This window comes from Agelaius phoeniceus, chromosome 18 (assembly GCF_051311805.1).
Source record: "Agelaius phoeniceus isolate bAgePho1 chromosome 18, bAgePho1.hap1, whole genome shotgun sequence".
NCBI lineage: Eukaryota > Metazoa > Chordata > Aves > Passeriformes > Icteridae > Agelaius > Agelaius phoeniceus.
This window is the reverse complement of record NC_135282.1, coordinates 112,199-133,671: the sequence shown is the minus strand read 5'-3', so window position 1 is coordinate 133,671 and position 21,473 is coordinate 112,199. Positions and strand designations below refer to the sequence as shown.

The window sequence follows — 21,473 nt, the reverse complement described above, 5'->3', positions numbered from 1 at the left end:
TTCAAGAAATAAATATTGTTCAAATATTTAGTTCTGCTATGGAAATAGTGTTAGTTGGAAATTGATACTAGTGGTCTAGTACCTTACATAGAAAATTTGATCCATTTCTTATGACAAACCCTAAACAAGATTATTCAGGAAAAATAACAAGTATAGGCAGCAGAGAAAGAAAAAGGAGTGTTAATATCACAGCATTTCTTATGCTACCAAACAAATGCATGGGAATTCCTGCTACCAAACAAATGCATGAGAAATGAGATACAAACTACAGCATGGTCTTCAAAGGAGAGTAAACATCCCACCCTTCAAACACATATACTCTTCAAAGATCATTGGTTTATGCATTTTTGGGTTAAATGTTCCTTATGGCATAGCATTTCCTATTTTAGTATTAGACTGCTTGTTTGAAGTACAGCTGTAAGAGAAGGAATGGTTACTGAAGCAAAATACAGTTCTTGGTTGCTATTTGCAAAAAGTAAAAAACAGGAATGAAACTTAGATGAATTTGCAAGATATTTCCCAATAGAGATGAGTTAAGCATCTCTTTATCATTAAGGGCTCCAGAAAATGGAATTTAACTAATTATTAAATTGTTGTGCTGCCATTGTCCTGCCTGACCCTAACCAAGTCAGTATTTTTTCTCATTCAGATCCTTCCATCTGTAAAGCAGAAGGAATAATGATGCTAAATTCCCCTCTGGTGTGTTTTGAGAACTTCAGATGCAAAATGCTTTAAAAGCACTAAGGAATTTATTTATGTTGCCTTTGTGAACAAATGTTTAAGTAACTCAGATTTGTTACTGATACACACTTTCTATTTTGTCATCATTTTTGCAACCCAGTTATTCAATGCCGTTTACATGAAATTTCAGTTCTTTTTCTAATGCTGTTCCAACTGGATGCTCAGATAAGACTGAGAGTCTGTTTGCTTTCACAGTTACTGTCATATGAGAAAATGCCTCTGCTGTGTAAATTTTTGGTTCAGATTTACAAAGCAAGGAAGAAAAACTTTCTGGTTTAGAGTAATTGTTACATTCTTTTCTTACCAGCTCTCTCTCTTTTTCTCTTTTCTTTTTTCCCATTTTAAACCTCCAGTGGTTAGTAATTGTGTGTTCATTACAGGGTTTCTTTGAAGATAATGGTCATAGTTTTTCTATTCCAATTGATGTGATTTCTGTGCTTTGTTGTATAGAAACTGCTTGATATATTTATGCAGAGCACTGTTGCATTCAGGTAAAACCAGAATTCAGTTGCTGTCATAGGAACTTTCTCCAAATTATTTGACTCATTTCGCCTAGGAGCTAAACATTTGATAGTCATGACTCCAAGTATGCCACGTGACTGGAATGCACACTAACCCTTTCAGGTGGAGTTCTGCAGTCCTGTGTTTTAGCTCTGCTCAAAGCTCAGACATCTCTGATCATTTTCATTTTATTGTCTACAGGATCTTATGGCCAAAGTGAGAGCAATGCTTGCAGCTTCCAAAAACATCCAAACCAGTGCCTCCTGAGACCTGTCGGAACTGACCATCAAGAAATTGTGTGAAAAGAACAATTGGAAAAGAACTGCCTCATCTCAAATGTACAGCTGAGCTCGGCTCACTTGGTTCACAACTCGCCTAATTTACCAGAACTCAAGAAGCTAAAACCTATCTTTCTGTACAGAAGCATCTCCTTGAAATTTCATTAAATTTTTTCAGCCAGAATATCTTTGAAAAGTTTTTGGGTTTTGTAAATTGATTTTTTTGACTAATTCTTCAATAACATTTTATGATCAGCAGTCTGTATGTGTATATTTGTAAATACTATGTTTCTGTGAAAAGTATTACACAATAATAAAGAAGGAAACATCTTTCATTAGCTAGAGTTTTTGTGGAGTCCTTAATTGTTTGCAGTTAATTTTGTTACAAATTAATTGTTTTTTTGTTATTTTCTGCTTTTTATTTGACAGCTGTCTTGCCTGCTGACCACCTTAAGTTGAGAAATTCTGTTTATCTTCCTTCATGCACAGGATGATCTCAGAAAAATGCTTGTATACTTGGATGTCAGTAGCAGACAGTTTTTGAACAAGGCAAAATTCATGATTTTGAATTGAGGCAAAACTCATGATTTTCTGTCCATGAGTTAGAAAGATCTTGGAGCCTCCATACGAGGGCTTGGCCCTTTAAAGTCAGTAACTAATGGTCAGTTGTGGAGGGATAGAATGTAAGAAAATAAAGATAGTGCAGAAGGTAGCTCACACCTGAGGAGTTGCAGCTGTACCAATCCCCAAAGAATAGGAACAGGCCTGCCCCTAATAGGCCACAGCTGTGCCCAATAAGAAGACGAGTGCTACAAAAGAGGGGGTAGCTGGGTGAGGAGAGAGTTGGGGTTTGTTGGCCGTGCTGTGAGGAGCTGCACACGAGGAATCAGTGAGAAGGTAAGGGAGATTTCCAATAAGATGGCAACAGTCAGTAGCTGCATTGTCTTAGTGTACCTTGTTCTCTCTACTTAGGTACAGAAAAGAGGATATTTTAGGACATTCATCAGGCATCCTGTATAGAAATCCAGCATTTTTCTGATTTAACATACTGTTGAAAATGATATTTACTAACTTGTATTTTATTGACATAGACTTACTAACTTTTTTCAGGAAGTTTGTGTCTTCAGTAAAATTGCACATTTGTTTATTATGCATTCTTTTTTCCACACTGAGACTCTTTTAATGTTTTAATTTAAATGCTCTTAAAATTAATACCAAAAAAATGAGTGGATTTTTACCAAAGCCTGCTTTGTAATGGTTGGTTATATTCAAAAGGTGCCATTATTAGCAATTGTCTAATTCCATAAAGAATAGGATCATGGCTTTTACTGATCCCTGAAAAAGTCTGTAATCTATAGTCAGAAAGATTCTGGGTTTAGTGACTCACTGTCCTGATTTTCTCAGATTTTATCTGAGTAGGTGGAGGTTGGAAACAGATTATAGAAATTAAAGTTCACACTTCCTCATAGACCAGTTGGTAAATGATTTCAATAGAATGACACAAATAAAGAACCCTAACGCAAAAATCTTGTTCAAAGCAAGGGGAGGAGAAACAGTGTTGATACAATTCAAATTTTCAGTAACATGATGGTCTAATGGTCCCTGGCATGCCACTTGCTCCCTTGGAATGCCAGCACAGTATGTAAGCCATTGGGAATGGTAATTGATCAGGTTTCTTTTCAATTTTTGGTTAATTATTAGTAGAATTCACACTCATAGAAACAACACAAAATGCTGGGTCTGATGCAGAGAAATACTGTGCTCATAACCTGTGATGAAACCGAGCCATCTAAATGGTCACGTAGAATGACGTTATCCACCACTTACCTAATTATTTCAAAGTTATTTGCAGTGTTTTGACTAGGATGAAAATAACTTTCAACCAGTACCAGAGAGGCGCCGTTTCATCTGCACCAGTTGGTGAAACGGTACTAGTAGAGATAAAAAAGGACATAGATTTCAAGACAGCTATTGTGGGTTGTTGTGCAACGTTGAAATTTACAGCAGCTGTATTTTTCTCCCCTAAATGGAGTTAAAAGTCCCACCATGGTTAAATAATTGGTAGCTTGGATGCAAGTTGTTTGCCAAGTAATAGGAAAGTATCCCAGATCTTTGATTAAATAGACTGGGCAGCTTGTTTGGCTGCTGCTTTGCCGATTCATTCTCTTTGGGAAGATTGCTGCCTTTATGACTTCTCAGAATATTTTCTCTTTCTATGAGCAAGTCTTCTAGTCTTTTTTTCTTTTCCTTAATCCCTTTTGTGATATGTCAGGAGATGGAGAGTTTAGCTCCAGAAAAATTTAGATTAAACTGCATTTTTGTACAGTCTTCATTTTTTTACTGAGGTTTGTTTGCATCTAGCAGTCTCATGGGGAGCTGTATTCTCTAAAAAGTAGTAGTGTTTTCATTATGCTATTTTTTCTAAAAAATAAGGGGCTTTAAAAGGGCTGGAACTGCTTTACCAGAATAATTTCACATTTGGAAAGCAATGCAGCTTTTTTTGGTCTCACCACAGGCACTGGCTGTATTGTAGCTACTTGCAAATACAGTACGGAGCTTGTGATACGGTGAGTGCGATGTCAGGTGTCTGGTATATCAGGAGAATGTGTGACCAGTATCAGGAAAGTGTCTTAAAAACTTCAAGTTAGGAAATTTTCACATCTCTGTTTTGCAGGTATGAATTTGCAGCGTGATCCCCAAGCGTCTGGGACCACGGGTGCGGTTCTGGATCAGATGGCGCCTCGCAGCCCACCTCCCGTCCACAAAACTGTATGTACTCAATTCCTTGCTATGTTTCCATGCACCAACAGGCCTAAAAAGGTCTGGATCACCTGGCTCTATTGCCAGAATCTTTTTTCTGGTGATAAATACACAAGATTGCTGTAACAGGGAATTAAAGAATCAGGAGCACTTTGGTTGGAGGAAAGCAGGCTCTGAGTAGCCATGAGGAAAGCACTGTGGCAGCTCTTGAGTTGTCAGTAATTAGTTTTGGTTTTCCAAGTTTCTCAGTTGTCTGAAAACTACATATGGTGAGATTGCTTTGCTTTAAATTCAGTTAAATACAGTAATTCAGGCAACTCTTGAGCTTTAGGTACTTTGAGTTATTAATATCCTCTGCATAAGTGTAACGAACTAGGACTTGGAATGTTAATATTGGATTTCCAAACAACTTTGGAAGGGCTTTTTTGTCTGTAATGTGATAGCCTATTTTTCTCTTTCTCTTAGAAGGAACATACATGTACTCACTTGTAAGCTTCTTGCATTAGAAACATCAAAATTATATTCTTCATTTTTCAGTGGGGCAACAAATGATGCCATTTAGAATAAATGTTTTCTTGGATTTAAGGCAATGGCTATTATCTTTTGTGAAGACATTTTATTAGGAAATCCTATTTAATTAAATTTCTACTTAATAAATTGCATTTCTTACCTATTCTTCTTCCACCCCTAGCCAACAACTAATTATATTAAGCAAAGAAATAAAAGACTTTTAGATAGAGGTTAGTAAACTGCTAAGGCATCTTCTTTGCTAGTTTTCCTTTTGCCATTATGATCTGAAAGCATAAAATACAGCATTGCACTAATTCAACATTGTTAATTTACAAGATGAAAATAACTTGGCTATATCATGAAAATTTGTCTGAAATTCTATAAATGCAGATTTTAAAAGTTCAGTGTTTCTTTATTTTTCCGTTTGTGATTTAAATGCAAATATGGTCTGAATGTCTTGTTTTGCTTTTAGACAGATCCTTTCAGCACAGAAGTGTAGTTCAGTGAAATATTACATGTAAAAGGAAAGGCTTTATTGGAGCATTTGGTTGGAAACTAAAATCTGCCTGCACACTGATGAGCTTTTGGTCTTTCTGGTAGCAGCTGGAGTGGTATTGCTGTTGCTACTCTGTTTGAACCATCGAAGGATTCCTGATAAATCTTGATGCAAAACATGTCTTTGCTTTTTGCCTTAGTTTTCCCTGCTCTGGATTACAGAGGAGGTATATTCATCCTACTGCATTTTCTGAAATCTTAAAGTAAGTTGTGAGCATTTATAAAAAATCCATTTTTACTTTCAGGGTACTTGAAACTTCTGTGGTATTAACTTAATATCTTTAATTTGGATGAAGATGATAATCTCTTGGCAACAATTAATCCTGAACACATAGCATGGCAAACATAAAAAGCTCTGCCAGACCATTTTAAAAGTGATGGTGATAATCTGCTCTCTGGCTTGCTGCCACGCTTTCCTCAGGAGATGTGGTAGGACTTTTCTCTGATAAGGAAAAAATGGCTTCACATGCAATGGTTGCCTGCTGACAAACTCATTTTTCTCTTTACACTGAGTGTTAAAATGATGATCTCTGCATAGGAAGTAAGATGAGTTCTTGTTGATACCTGACAATGTTACAGATACAGCTGCCTGCTTGGGTAAAAGCAATCCCAGTATGCAGGGCTGGAGGAGGGCAGGTGCTGATCTCCCCCGACTGCACAGAGTGACAGCTGTGATGCCTCACTGCAGGGAAACTGGCGTTGTCTGTGGATCTCAGAGGTTTCTTTTCCTGTTCCCTTTAAAATAATCCTAAGGATGTCTTTTTCCAGAAAGAAGTTCTGTATATGCTTATATTTCCTCTCTTCAAATGTAGGAGGATATGGGGCTTCTCATTAAAATGCAATCCAAAGATGAGTATCTGCAACATTATTTATTAGGATATGGCACCTGGGGTGGTTGTGGGCACTCTCAGTTAAATTACTGCTCTGGTTTGTTATAACAGCTTTACTCCTCCAAAAATGCTAAAGCATGAAAAAAAACTACCCATAATTGATCAAGAAATAGGTGAGAGGGTTTGCTATAACAAGAAAGGAAACAAAATCTGTAATCTTGGCTCCTCCTTTCTGAAATTCTAATTCATTTTCTAAGATAAAATGGAAAGGAAAAATTTATATTTTGAGCACCGATGAAAATATGACTATTTTTCCACCTTGGGTCAAGTAAGTGATAGGTGATGTTTCTGCCTTAAGCTGTTGAGGCAATTAAAAGTACACTGTCTGCAGGTCTTTGAGCTTTTTAGCTTATGCACGGTGAAGATTATAAATCACCAAGTGCAACAATTAAAAGATTTTTATCAAAATCATAAGGCTTTGCTTTAAGAAAATGGTGGGCTGGGTGAAGCCTGTGTTACAATGGTATCATTGCAGACCTTTTTCAGTAAGATGTCTGTGCTTCAAGAGGAATTAGAGAGCTTTATCACCTTGACCTCAACTGGAAAGCTTCTCATAGTGGACACTCAACACGGAGTGAAAAGATGTGCTAGGACTTTTCTCTGATCTACTCCAGAGATACAGTTGCAGCTGTAAACCTCTTATTCCCCTGGATTCTTATGGTAAGATGTGCAGGATTTAAGTGTAAAGGTGTAATAATGACAGAGGAATAGAAGTCCTTTTGGTACCCCAGTGCATTGTTTTATATTCCCAGAACAAAACACTTAATGTAGTTGCATCATAAGAAGGCACCAGTTTACTCAGTGTAATCATGAGTTGTGAAAACCTGTGAGTTAGTAAGTTAATAGTTTTCTTGGAATTGCCATTGCAAGCAATAGATGATCTTGTGTGGTTCCCTTCTCTGTTTGGATTCACAGTGGCCCTGAGAGTTGTGCTGCTGTTTATCAGCAGGGAGATATTTCCAGCTCATCTGTGTTCTCACTGTCAGGGCCCTGGATGTGGGAATAGACCTTAATAGTCCTGAGCAGACTGTGTGAGACCTTCACCACTGATGCCAGGTGCTGTTCCCAGGCTCACAGGGCTGTGCTCGGGCTGGAGACGTCCCTGCCCTGCCACCTGTGTTGCTGTGTTGAGCTCCCAGTGCCCTCCTCCAGGGACCTCATGCTCCATGACCCTTGTTGCTTGAGTCTAATTCACTAGCTGCTGTCATTGTCCAGAGGGCCTGTTTGCCTCCACTTGCGTATCCTGAGTGAAGCTGTCCCCGTGTTTTTGGACTAGCTGTGCAGGGATATGTTAAGTCCCAAGCTGAATGCCCTGTGTGTTACCACAACAGGCAATAGAAATTGTCTGGTTAAAGCCAGTAAACTTAAGTAGCTTTTATTGAACTCATTCCCCTTCATAAAAGTTATATTTAAAAATAATATCCAGTATAATCTGGGAAATCTCTTAGCTGAACACTGGCAGCTTTCTGATCCAATTAAAACACTCCCTGAATCCACATATCCCATTGCAAAAAATTTCTTATGCTTTAAACCTTTGTGCATCACATAAAAATTTGTCTTCAGTTGCATCTTCTATTTGTACTTCTGAAATAGGTGTAAGCTTGTCTGATGCTTTTTAATTACGAAATGGTGTAAATTGACAGCCTTAAGCTGATACTGCACACAGAAACACTGAGACATGTATCTATTAATTCTACAGAAGGAGCACGTTAAAGTTCCGCTGTTTATTATCTCCTGTTGGAACCAATATTGGCTAATGACTTTAATGGTATCACACTTGGCAGAAATTAAACACATCTTTCATCCTTTCCTAAAGCTATTTCTGTTTTAAAGCATTGTAGACAAGGAGACAAATTGGACGAAGAGTGATTTTATGTGCTGAATTTAAGACAATACTGTAAAATTGAGTGAGCTATGCTGGCAAATCTGATGGAGGTCGTCCAGTGTTTCTTCACTGGCAAAAAGTTGTTCACTCGAGTCTGACAACCTAATGGTTTTGATGATACCATGATAGTTTTTTGAACTTGGGCACAATAATGGGTGCTGAAAAGCTGTTGTTCTCATACCGCGCCAGTGAAAATTTGCTGGATTTTAAGGCCAGTGCAACTTTGCCAACAAATGAAGTCTTATATCTTCAGAGGCAGAAGCAATTCTGTGTTTTCTTCCCAGAATAATGACTACTTTATGTGGAGCTGTGGATAATAGGCAGTATGCAATCAGACTTTCTTTATGGAAATGATGGAACTACTGGCCTTCAGAGTCATTGCACTTGCTTCCCCTTTCTGACAGTCCTCCCAGCCTAAGGCAGAGGTTCTGATTTAGGCAAGCTAGGAATATGCTTTCTGTAACATCTGATTTAGGTAGATCTTTTTTTTGGCAAGGGTGAATCAAGGAAGCTTAGCCTTGCTGTGGGTAAGTGGTGCCATCTCACAGAGAGAGAGAAATAGAAACGGCTATTGAGGATGTGTATGGGTAAGAGACCTCTGCTCTCTGGACTGGCTGCTCACCAGGAGACAGGGCAATACTTAGATTCCCCAGGTGCACAGTTTCAACTTACTCTCTTAACTGCGTCCAGTGTGCTGAAATGTCCCTGAAATTTAGGCTTTCTGTCTTGCTAACCTCAGTATTCCCTTGTGACAGTGCAGAAGAGCACCAATGTGGTGGTCTTATTCAAGCCACAAGCGAACAGAAGATATGAACTATTTTATAAAGAAAGAATATTGTTTGCCTTTATGCTTTAAGAATATGCATACAGTAAATATTACTATTTGTCCATAAATAAGATTTACAATGTGGAAAATTTCCTTCTGTAAGTGGCCTGCCTGCACTGGTCCTGTTTGCCAGTGTTCTGTAGCTGTGCCTCAAGGTAATGCACTTGCCTGCTGTTTTTCATGCTTTGAAGTTATCCCTTCCCATGTCACCTTGCTGAATATTCTCAAAATATCTTGCCAAATCTGGAAAAAGCAACAAGTTTGGGCAGCCAGCAATTGATTTGATGCTCAGGAAAATACATTCTTGGTCCTTTAACATGTTGATCTCCATGCAGTCTGATTTGTTGTTCTGTTTGTGAGTGGAGCTCTCATGGATAAAGCCAGCAAGTCCCCAGAAGCCTCTAAGTATTTTTTTGCTTGTGGTATGTGCATTCTGCTTGGTTACTGACTCACTTATGACTGGTCCAGCTTGTTCCGTTTAAAGTAGTACCCTATCCTGGATTTCTGTGTTTCTAATGAGTACCTCAAAGCTCCGTTCTAACTCTGAACCTGACAGCTCTTTCAAAATGCAGTTCTTCAAGGTCTTTCATCATCTGAACACTAGAACTTTCAAGACCAAAGTTTTACAGCTTTTAGCCCTTTGCTAGTAATGAGTTTTACACCTTAATAAATGCTTCAGCAAAGCAGGCTCTATCTGCAGTTTCTGTAAAGTCACTGAAGAGTCTCTGATTTCATTCGGGCATTGTCAGCAGCACAAAAGCATCTTCTCAAGAGTCTTCTATAAATGACCTATTACCTTAAGAAACAGCTTCCCGTTACTTATTCTTACATAGTTACTTTTCTGTTCATATCACATAGTTTGAGTTCAGCCAAAATCTTGTTCAGTCTGTTGTACAAATGGCTTCATACACTGTCTAGTGCCTCAGCAGAAATTAATAGTGGGGAAGTTGTGCAGAGCCTCCTTGAAAATGCCTGATCTTTGCAGAAGGGGCTCTTTCTAAGAAGCCTTCCAAATCCTTCTGTCTATACCACAGTGCCCTGGACTGTGAATGATCTGCCAATAAATAATAATGACGTGAATCGCACTTCCTTTCCTCCACCTTCTTAGAGGGGTATTACAGTGTTCAGCGTGTAGCTCAACTCTCTGGAAAGCATTCCAGATGATCATTTGACTTATCAAATGATGTTGTGTAGAGGTAGCTGCTTTCTGGAAGGCAGCTGTAATTTGAGTTCCATGTGTGGGTTTGTTAGGCAGAGCTTGAGACAATGGCAGGAAAACAGGGAAGTGTTCCTTATTTACCAGTCAAAGCAATATGAAAATAAAGGTTAAGAAAATGCCTGTTGGGGATGAGGCCATTCACTGCCTGCCCAGGGCTGGGGAGGAGAGGATGTGGTGCTGTCCCACTGTAAAGATAAATTGTACAAGATTTGCTGTTTGCTGTACTGCTCTGTTTGCTGTACTGCTCTGCACATCTGCTCTTCACACTGGCAATGAGCTCTTACTGACTTATGGGACAAATAACTTCAGGACTGCTTTCAGAAAGCACTGCTGACAACTGAAAGATTCAGGAGACTTCAATTCTTTTAAGAGAGGAGGGACAGCTATGGGTTAAATCTCAAAGTGCATAGGCCTGGTTCAAGTGTGACTGTAACCACAGCTACCTGGAATCCTGGTTTTATGAAGAAAATGAAACATATTGAGATACAAAAGTTTTTCTCTCAAAAAGGTCAGCAGCCTGCATATGGAGCGAAAGTGAGCCCCATGACCAGAAAATGAAATTGATTGGGTTTTATTCTATCCACCATTTATGTCCTGAAATAACAAGGAAAAATGCTGTAAACAGTGCTGTATTGAACACTGATTCACTGAATCTTTCTTTTTAATTGGGCTGTCTGAAGGATGAGCCTCTGCAGTGTCTGGAAGTGCCCATGAAAACTCAAAAAGGAGAAAATTAATATATTAAGCAGCTAATTTGTAGCATGGTGCCAGTCTGCCCTTTTGATTCTCCCTATCAACAGAAACCATAACAGGCTAATTCCTTGCTGTAAAATGTTATTTTTTATTTTTACATGTGAAGTTTGTTACATGCTGCATGGAGTGGGAAACAGGGAGAGGGGCTAGTGCTGTCATTGAAAATAACCATCTCATTCCCTTGGAGTAGTTCTGAAAGATGTTCTGCAGAAATGCTTTCCCTCACCAAAGGGAAGGCAAAAGCTCTCTGCTGCTGCAGAAAAAGTGGAGGGATTTGCCTTTTCTATGTAATATTTTAAATTACATTGCTTGAAGCTTTTGTAACAAAACTCAGTGAGAAAGAGGAGCTCCAAATTTCAGAATCTACTGTTATCTTTATCGACCCATGTTCATAACAAAAGTTTGATTGGAGAGGGACACAGGTTCCCACTAGCAGGCTCAAGGGGGTTGCTGCTGTCAAGGACTGGAGGATCCTGTGAGTGCTTCCCCCCTCTCCCTGCAGGTTGTCACTGCCTTGTTGGCTTGCAGGGAGAGGAGTTCATCTGTCTTGTCCTTCAGCCTACATCCTCTATGGGCGAAGGAGGACGTTACTTTAGTGTGTCCTTGTGGGCGTGCTGCTCCTGGCTGGAAGGATTCTTGTGAGGCCACAGGCAACAACAGGAGTGCAGAAATTACAAGTAAAGGAATGAAGAAGGGTTCTTTATTGGTGTGCTGTTTCTCCTGTGTTGGCCGCTACAAAATATAGAAGTATTTCAGCTTTTTGAGATAAAGCAAAAAGAAAAATAACAAAACAATCCTCCCACAACCAAAATATAACCTGAACTCTGTCAGCACACAGCTCTGCTGTTCTCAGATGCTGCTGGTAAGAGAGATTTGCAACTGCCTTTAGAAATCTGTGTTATGGCTAAAGTTTTAATTTATATTCATTACAATTTTTATCTGGGCACAGTTTAGCCTAACATTGTAAATGTTATTAGCTGCTGGCTTTAATTGTCAGGATTTGTACAGAAATATTGCTGTGTCACTAATTAAACTCTGTCCAAGTGCACAGCATCAAGCCTTGGGCACTTCTGCTAATTGCACTGAGCTTTCTACCTGTTAGTTTATTTGGATAAATATTATCAAAAGGCTTTGATAGTTAGCAACTGTTCACAAAATGTGCTTGTCATCTGTCACTATACTCTCAGACTGCATGTTTCCTGACCAGGAGATTGAAGTGTTGTTATTCCTTATAACAGCATATTAACATGACAAGCCAGGCAACTGAAAGAGGGGAAAAATGAAGCTGAAGATTTTGGAACTCTAGAAGTAAAACAGAACCATGGCATAGCCAGAACACTTGGCTGGCTCTAGGTGGGAGCATGTACTGATCTCAGCTCTCCAGCTGTGTCCTTATGTGATGTATGGATCACTTTGGTTCTGTGTAAGAAAAATCAAGGTAGTTTCACTTCTTGGCTTTGTTCAGTGGTGCAGAACCAAGGGCTTAAGGACAGTGTGTTTTTTCTGAAACCTTTCAGCATAGCTCAGAGGTGACAAGAAAGAAAAGCTTAAACTGAGACCAAGAGAGATAGTAGTGTGATGCTGGGTTGTAATGTATGGTTGCAGATTGCTACTCTCTACTTCTGAGGTCATATATTTGTGTTACTGTGCAATGAGGTTAAAAACTGTAGACTGCACTGGAATGCAGGTACAATCCTACACCAAGGTGTCTGCACGCCTGTTGTGTGATCACAGCATTTGATAAGAAATGCACTTCAGGTAGTGCAGATGTGGACTGATGTTTCCTAGTGCCAGAGATTCTGCATAAGACTTCTCTAACCTTTTCTAGAACTTAGCTTTCCCAATTTTCAGCTGTATCCTACTGCTAAAATTGCCTTTGGACTTACTTTTGAAGAGATTAAATGCTTGACTTTTGAAATCTGAACAGTAAATGCACATAATATGGCACAGCAGTTTTCTTTGGCTCTGCATCTTAAATACCTTCACATAGATAAGGAGATAAGTTTATACTTTGATTAACAAAACAAGCTCAGTGATGATGGATGAAGAACCTTTTCCCACCTGATTCCTTCTGATCTGTGTGTGCCTTTTCTTCTTCCCAACATCACGAGTGCTGAAGACTTCCTTGACTGATGGGTTCATTCAGGACATCTCAGAGATAGGTAGGGAAGATAACTATTGGCTCAACAGATCATCATGGTTGATGTGAACCAAAAAGATGAATGCATAGCTAAAAATGTCATCTCAGATCTTGAAACATGGAGTTTTCAGGGCTGTAAATAGTGTCTATCTAATACAAAAAAATAAGTGAAAGCTGAGCCTTAGTAATCATTCTTTCTTCAGCAGCAATTGGTCTGTGCTGGGATATTTTTATAATCCTACCTCTTGATCTTCTGAAGAGCTGTTGTGTTTGAAATAATTATTTCAAAGCAAGATTGTCTTTGCACAAGAGTTTTTTTCGTCACTTAAATATATTCATTGTAGAAACATCTCCTTCAAAAGAGGTAAAGATCATTCCCAGCATCCCAGGCTGCAATTTTTCTACTCCATCTGCCAGAAGTTTTGCAGCTGGCACAATTCATTAATTCTGTTCAACTTGCGTTCTCTCAAACCAGCAATGAATTTGATAATCAGCAGGCTGGGCTTTAAACATATGCTTTTCTTTTTGTTCTGAGCTACTCACTGAGGAACACAACAGCTTTCTCCAAGGAGAGACACAGCTGCATATGGATGGTGTGATGGAATCTCCATCTCCTTGGTAGTAAACTGGTTAGTGCTTGGAGCTTGTTGGAATATGGCTCAGCATTCAGCTCCAGGGATTCACTGTAATTGCTGGCGGGTTTTCATGAGACTGAAATGTTTGGAGAGTGGTAGCTGGTGGTGGTGTGACTGCGGTCCCTGCTGGGCTACCCAGTAACATCCATCACAACATTTGTGTTGAGGCCCAGAGAAAGACACTGATGGAGGGCAGGGAGGGAGCAAAGTTCCCAGCTCTTTTTCTGCAGGTATTTTGCAGCAGGAATGGTTGGGTTTCTTTCTGTATTATGAGATTTTGGGTGTGTAGGAGAGAAATCAAGGGATGGTGATGCTCATGGGCAACTCTGCTGCTCGTGCCAGCAGTCAGAGCTGAGGTAAGGGACTTGGCGTGCCAAGGGGGCAAGAAGACTGAGTGGATGTGCAGTCTAGCCCAGTGTGGGAAGGCAGGGAGAGGAACTGTGGTGGTGCCTAATGGATTGTCGTTCAGAAACGTAGCATTTGCCTCTGGGAATTACACTTGCACGGCTGAGCTGGGGTGCTTGAAGTGAATTAGGCTGTATAATTTCAGGTTGTCTTTGAGTCAAAGAAAGTTTTTGGAAATTCATTCTTTATTGATGTGTTTTCTCTTGCTTCAGAGACAGAAAAGGGAATTTCCTGCAAGGTGGAAAAAACCCCAACCAACTACTTTCCATCTTGCTTGTAAAAGGTGCCTCAAGATTTTTATGAATTCTTTGTTACAGATTGCCAACAAAGTTAATTGAAAGACTGAACAAAAACCCAGATTTTTTTTTCTTTATCAGAATTCTTGCCTGTGCTTTGCCTAAGAGCACTCAGTGCCTGCGCTATTGAATGTGTCCATGTGCAAAATGAAAATGGATTGCTGCTGGAAACTTAAAGAAAAAAGCAACAAAAACTAACCTTGAATTGCTCAAAATAATTCTTGCATGATATCTTGTTGGCTTAAGGCTGACAGTACCTCAGATGTAGAAAACCAACAATGCACCCCTTCTTTCTCTGATAAATCGGAGAAGTAAGTGAAGAGAAGCTTTTGTTGTGCCCTCAGCCCTGGCTGGCGCTGAACATGCCCAATGTTCTGTGCTTTCTGTTGCTATTTGGGGTGGCCTCTTCCTGCTGGGCATCTGTTCCACACCAGCAACAGGAAGTCCTGAAGCCTTTGAGAGCCTCTGATGCCAGTTTGTGCCTGCATCTCCTCACAGCAGAGTGATAAATTTATGAAACACCTCTGCTGGGAAACCACTGGCTTTTCTTTTGGTCTGGCTTTCACAGTGCTGGAAGGAGCAATGATCCATGTTGAGAACAAACAGGGAGGAACAGCTTCCAACATGCTTTACTGCATGGGAATGACAGTGGCAGCACAGCTATTATCATTCACTGAGGGCACAGAGGCTGGCTCTGTGGGGGGATACTGCTGAGGTGAAATCTGCTCCACTATTTTCAATAAGAGATATGCAGAGCATAAACAGGTCAGTATCTTTGACATGAGCAGCAGAACAGCGCTGGATTAACTCCTGTGTAATGCTCTGCCTTATTTACAGCAGCTCTGGATGTGTGCTCATGTAACATACGTCCCCACGTTTAACAGCTGCAAATGCAGCATGGCCTGTGGCCCTGACCTGCTCACACTGCGACAGGAGAATCGCAGGTTCGACAGGAAATCAGAATCATTCCTCAGGCTCTTCTCTTGGCTCAGCTCAAGGTTTGTGCAATTCATCTCATCCTTTGTCAAACAGCTTCCACACCAACAAACCAGAGCCAAAATAACCCGTCTCCTGCCTGCTAGCTACCTGATTAAGGTTTTGAAGGTCAGGATTCTTTCTTAGTAGCTGTCCTGTAACTGCTACGGTACAGTCTGGTCTCAGTCAAGCCCTTTCAGGACTGTTTTTGTACCAGTGAGTACAGTCCAGGTTGCTTTGGGGCTGGATGCTACCATTACATCCCAGTCACACTCCTGAATGGCAGCCAAGTTTTCCTGCCTGGTAAAGAAAACATATAGCAGCAAGTTTTATGACTTACTGAGGCTACAGATAGAATGCAAGCAGCATGTCTTTCTTAAGGTACATTCCTTTTCATCAGAGTGAACTGCATTTTGAAGTAAAAATGTTGTCAATTTTCCTTATGTGCTGGAAAGCACAGAGAATCAGAGGATATCTGTGTTGGAAGGGACCCATCAGGATCACTGGGTCCTACTCCTGGGCTTACACAGGATACCTCAAAAATCCCACCGTGTGCCCGAGAGCATTGTCCAAATGTTTCTTGAACTCGGGCTTGGTGCTTTGGCCACTTACCTGGGGACCCTGTTCCAGAGGCATTACCTCCCAGAGAGGCTCTGTTTTGTAGCATGAGGGGACTCTCTCATCTGCTGCTGCATCACTGCTGGGCCTGACAGCTCACTGACTCAGACCTGAGTTCAGTAGCCAGACCTGTTAATGTGCCCAGCACACCCCAAGCTGCTCCTGCTGCCCCCAGGCAGCAATGCTGCTGGCAGGGCCTGGATGGGAGCCTGGGAACCCCATGGGAAAATGCATTTGGAGAGAGGGGCAGAAGAAGAGGAGGACACATGGAAGGTGGAGGGCTCAGTATCACAGTGCAGCAGCCACAGGATTAATGCTCAGCTGCTTTTTGTCTTGCACGAAATACCCAAGAGATGGGAGTTAAAGGAACTAAACGGTGACTGAGTGGTACTGGCACAGTGAAATCAGTTGTGTCAGTGGTTTTTGGGCACAACTGGTGGAGCCATCAGCTGCGTGCTGGGGAAAGGGAAGGGGAAGAAACATGGGTCTGATCATGCCCTTGGGGACATTGCCCTGAGCCCTGTGCTGATGTGCAGGAGACAGGGAGGCAGTGGGATGGGCGCAGCCTGCCAGCACAGTGGCTTCAGAGCATAGGGACACCAGTGCGCAAGGGCTGAAAGCCTCATGGTGGAACAAGAGCCAGCGTGGATCCTGCACAGTCTGGAGAGAGCAGATACCACTGTCCTCCGTTACCAATCTGCTCCTTTACTTCTGGGCTTGTGGTTTTGAGACAGGTTGGCCTGGACTGGACACACCACATGAGCTGAAGTGCCTTGTTTGATATCAATACAGTTGGGTCTTGGAATAACTTCTGCCAGACATTTATCATCTGTGTGCTGATTGCTGATATTCACCTCCCTTAGACCCAAGCGAGGTGCAAGAAGCCTGTAATCCTTTTCTCTCAGCACGTTAGTGTAAAGCTTCATGAATCTCTATTAAATTTGAGAGAGAACATGAAGCTAGGTTGCAGCTGCCTTGTTGATTTTATATTTCCTCTCATTACAGTGCCTTGCCATGGAGCTCAGAATTAAATGGCTAATAAGGCATCTGCTCCAAGCAGGAGTCTCAAGATTGTGACAAAAGCATCTTACATCAGGGTTTAGGTTATTGTTTTTTCTTGCCATCACATATCATGTTATTAAAATCATTAGTGATACCTGATCAGAGGTAGTGACTGTCAAAGGCAGCTTAGCTGGCAGAGCACATAAGTAGGTGTCTCTGGACTTAGCTGGGTGCTGGAGCTGTGTCTGGGAAGTGGCTGGAGCTATGGGGCTGGGCAGCATCCGCAGGAGGAGGACTGTGGAGGCACAGGGGCCTGGCTGGCTGCTGCTCTCTACATAACCTGTGACTGAAATCAATCAAGCTGAAATCCTTGAAGAAATAGATTCTGAAAGAAACACAAGTGTGCTCTGTTTTGGGGTGGCAGATGGAAAGTGCACTAAAACATCTCCCAGTCTCTGTCTGGAGGAGCGATGCCCAAAGGGAAAGGAGCCCTCTCTGCGAGTAGGAGGCAGGGTCAGGGTCACACTTACTGTCTGACGGGGATGTGGCTGTGGGCCTGGGAAGTGGTAGCAGTCCTGTGGCATTTTGCACTCATTCCATAAGGATGGGATCAAGTGTAATGTTACCAATTTTAGGGATTAATTAGACTCACATTTTGTGGTATAGTTAAAATGCTATTAAAAAACCAAAACAAAACAACCAAAACAAAAAAACTGTGCAAGAGATTTTCTGCTCTGCTCTAAACCTCTAGCATTGTGTGCCTCTAGAGAGACACGTTTGTACCAGCAAAGACAATTATGACTGATGGATTGGTGTGATTTGCCACTTGCTTGGTTTTTTTTTTCTTCCCTGTAGATGAAGTTCGCTGTTAAAATTGGGGTTTACTGTGTTAGAAATCATTCCAAGGCACAACCTTAGTCCCTGCTTTTGAATTTTTCCACATAAACACCAATAGGAGGAGACTGGAGGTGACTGATTTTGGGGAGGACTTGCCTGCCTTCTGGGTCCTGCAGAAGGGTTCAATTCTTTCTGCTCTGTAAGTTCCTACTCCTCCTTCTCCCTCCTAGCAGTTACCACAGGCTGATGTAAGTGCTGTCCAGCCTTGAATGCATTATACAGATACATTTCATCCCTATAAAATGCTCAGTATGGAAGGAACAGTGTGCTTGTCCTCCCTCAGCTACTCAAACACTCCTGCCTCTGTTTGCTGAATGCTCCAACTCTTCCTCTGGGCTTTTCTTCCCCCTCCCCTTGGAAAGGGAGATCCTTGTTTCCAGGATATAGGACATTGTAGGATCATTTACAGCACACTTCAGAGGAGGGGCTTCAGGTGAATTTGTTTCTTTCAAGAACCTTGGCATGAGCACCAGGCTGGTCCACCCTTCATCCTCACTTGAGACGGTCTTGCCATAACCTGACCCTCAAATGCTGCTTATGCAAATGCTCCTTTGCATAGCTAATAGCTATTTATTAATGCTAACCTAGCCAAAATAAGTCACCGCTTATTAAAACTGCATTGCCTTCCCCGGCCTTGAATTTATCCTTGAAGTCTAACTTAAAAAGATGCTAAGAGTCCCCAGCTGACTATTACCTTGACTCAAAGTGGCTTCAAAGAGTTTTCCCAGTGACCTGGCAGTACTGTTCAAGCTGCTTTTGCTGGGTTTTTACTCTGAATCTCCCAGTTTTACCCATGTTGCCATGTTTCTCAGACTGCTGTTAACTCCACCAGACCGGTGGCTGTCTGTGTGCTCTCAGTCAAGAGTCTTTGTGCTGCAGTTGTGTTCTGGGATATGGAGGCAGGTACCACATGTATAAGACGGGTACTCTCTTCACTTCCATTTTAAACATCTAATTCGACCTTCAGCAAGGTTGGTCTTCACCCCTTCCCCTTTGCTCCCATCAAGTTAGTGTTAAACAACTTCCACATCTTGCCCCTTTTGGTTTCAACATGCTCAGATTAACAATGACCGTGTTCAGTGGGTAGGAAAGAATATATATATTCCACTTGACTTTGCTGGTGCTCTTCAGGTCAATAGGAAGAAATTTTTCTGGTGATAAAGGGAAAGGCCATTTAAAAATAAAGCTGTGACAGCCTGTGCTGCTAGCACATGAACTGAAAGGATGAGTTCATTTGGGGATGTTACCTCCCCTCCTGAAATACTTCACTATCTGTTTCTAATTACAGCAGGCCTCAGAGAGCAGGGTGATATTGATGGCCAAGATGAGGAGCAATGGAGAGGCTCTAAAGATCAGGAGAACTGAGTTTCCAGCTCTGCCACACAACCCTGGGCTGATACCTTGGTCTGGAGGAGCCTTGTGTTCTGCAGGCAATGGCCCCAGGAAGGGAACATCTGGCTCAGAGGAACACAGAGACTCCCAGAGCTGACCCTGCTGTGTGGGCAGCCGAGACAAGTCTGGGGCTGCAAAGGCTGCAGGACACCTGTGCTGGGGCAAAGAGCTGAGCTGCTTTACCTTGGTAAAGATACAGCTGCTACTACTAAATTTGCCATATCTTCTTCTAAAACTGCCATAAAGACAGGTGACAGATGATCTCCTCACAGAGTTTGGGATCCCTCCCTTGCTGCTCCTTGTAGACATTTCTCTTTCCTCTCCCCCTCCACACACTTATATTTTTGTGGGGTAGGATGCTAAATTAGGTAGAAGAAAATCATGGTGTGGCTGGGGCAGCAACATCAGGACAAAGCTCCCACAAAGGGCTGAAACCAATGCAATGCTGCCTGCTGGCCTTAAGAGAACATCCTGACAGCAACAGGTGAAGGGAGAGAATGGAGTGGGATGTGAAATCCGTGTCTGGCATGGCTAAGAGCCAGAGGTGTGGCTGATTTGAACTGGGACAAAAGGTTCTGGTGACTGTCTGGGGGGTGGTAAAATCCAGAGCCCTCTGCTCCACTGCATCCCTGTGGTCTGCCTTCATGTATGCTGGAGAAGACAGGAGAAAAGGCACAACTCAACCCTACTCCATATCACCAGAACAATGATAAAATGCTTGTCAGGAACACTTCTCCCTGTGTTGGGCTCAGGAGAGCAGCTTGGGGCTGCAGTCTGCTGTCATGCTGGGATAGGGACCAATTCCACTCCCTGCTGCACTGCAGAGTTGTTTGCTCAGGCTCTGCAAGGTGGCAATTGCTGGAGCTCTGGGGTGTTGCGGCAGCTTGTAAAGGTCAAGACAAAATCTCTCAGCCCTGTGTTTGGTTTGCTTGTTACGAGCTAGGCTGCCAGGGCTGCCCTGCACAGGGGCCTCTGTGTAACTCCCAGGGCCATGTCCTGGCTGTGCGTGGGAGCTGCATTGCTGTTTGACAGGGCAGAGGTGCACAGACACTTTTTTCAGAGGTACAAAACACAGCAGCTCTTAAAAACCCCCACAGTCACCCCAAATCCCTCCTAAGCCCATAAATCAAGACTAGAAGAACCCCCAACACAACTGACCTATACAGTTAAGCTCCACTTTTGCCTCACTGCCAGTGCTCAAGTTTAGCACAGTAGTTTCCCACAGCTCCGCTCCCATTGCTCACGTTGGCAGCAGAGATATTGCAGTAATGGAAGATGCTCAGGATAACTGAAGATAGAAGAAGGTACTTCAGTATGGGGCCAGCTAAGAGTCCTGGAGTCATCACACTATTAAATGAGACTTGTTCGTTAAGCACCTGTAAGTCTCATCAAATAGAACCTGCTCATGAAGGATATGCGATTTATGTTGAAGTCTCTGAATGTAGCCCTTAAACTTTTTGGGGACCAGCCTGATGTGCCCACTCTAAGGATATCTAAACATGTCACATACCAGCTTTACTCACTGCATTATATTATCATTCAACAGGATTTAAATTACTTCAGCACTCTAATCGTGTTGCTACTATAACAGCAGCAAGATAACTCCCAGGCGTTGGTTATGTAGCCTCTGAGGGAAAGAGATTTCAGATGTGTTCAGCAGAAATGCACCGTGTGAGCCATGGTTATAATTTCATTAACAGGATGCTGCTCGGCTCCTACTGGGAGTTGGAGGAGATTAGCATTATAATGGGGATCAGCGCCTTTCCTTGTGTTTGCACCGATCTCCAGCCTGCAGGAGAATGAGCTGTCAGAAGATGTGATCCTCAGACCTCTAGCCTGGTATTTGACACAAACTTGAAGCTTCTTAGAACGTGCTGAGGTATTTGACACAAACTTGAAGCTTCTTAGAACTGCCTGGAGTGGCAGTGGTGCTGGGGGTTGGGACATTTGCTGTGCTACCCTACAGGCTCTGGCAGCCCATGCTCCACGAAGGGTTATTCCCATCCTTATGGACCTCCGGCAGCGAGGCCAAACTTACAGTGATGGTCAGGGCAGCTGGGCACTGGTTTCAGTGGGACATAGTGGGATGCTGCAGCCCATGCTCCACGAAGGGTTATTCCCATCCTTATGGACCTCCGGCAGCGAGGCCAAACTTACAGTGATGGTCAGGGCAGCTGGGGACTGGTTTCAGTGGG

General features: G+C 42.1%; 1 protein-coding gene across 2 annotated transcripts in view; it reads left to right on the top strand.

Moving 5' to 3' along the window:
- SFSWAP (splicing factor SWAP) overlaps positions 1-1,858 on the top strand; it is a 37,061-nt gene extending 35,203 nt beyond the window's left edge. For both annotated transcript variants that reach the window (XM_054646114.2, XM_054646108.2), the window contains one exon: positions 1,444-1,858. In XM_054646114.2, the coding sequence (XP_054502089.2) occupies positions 1,444-1,509 (66 nt within the window). In that variant the 3' untranslated portion in view covers positions 1,510-1,858. The remainder of the gene's footprint in view (positions 1-1,443) is intronic.
- Positions 1,859-21,473: the final 19,615 nt, after the last annotated feature.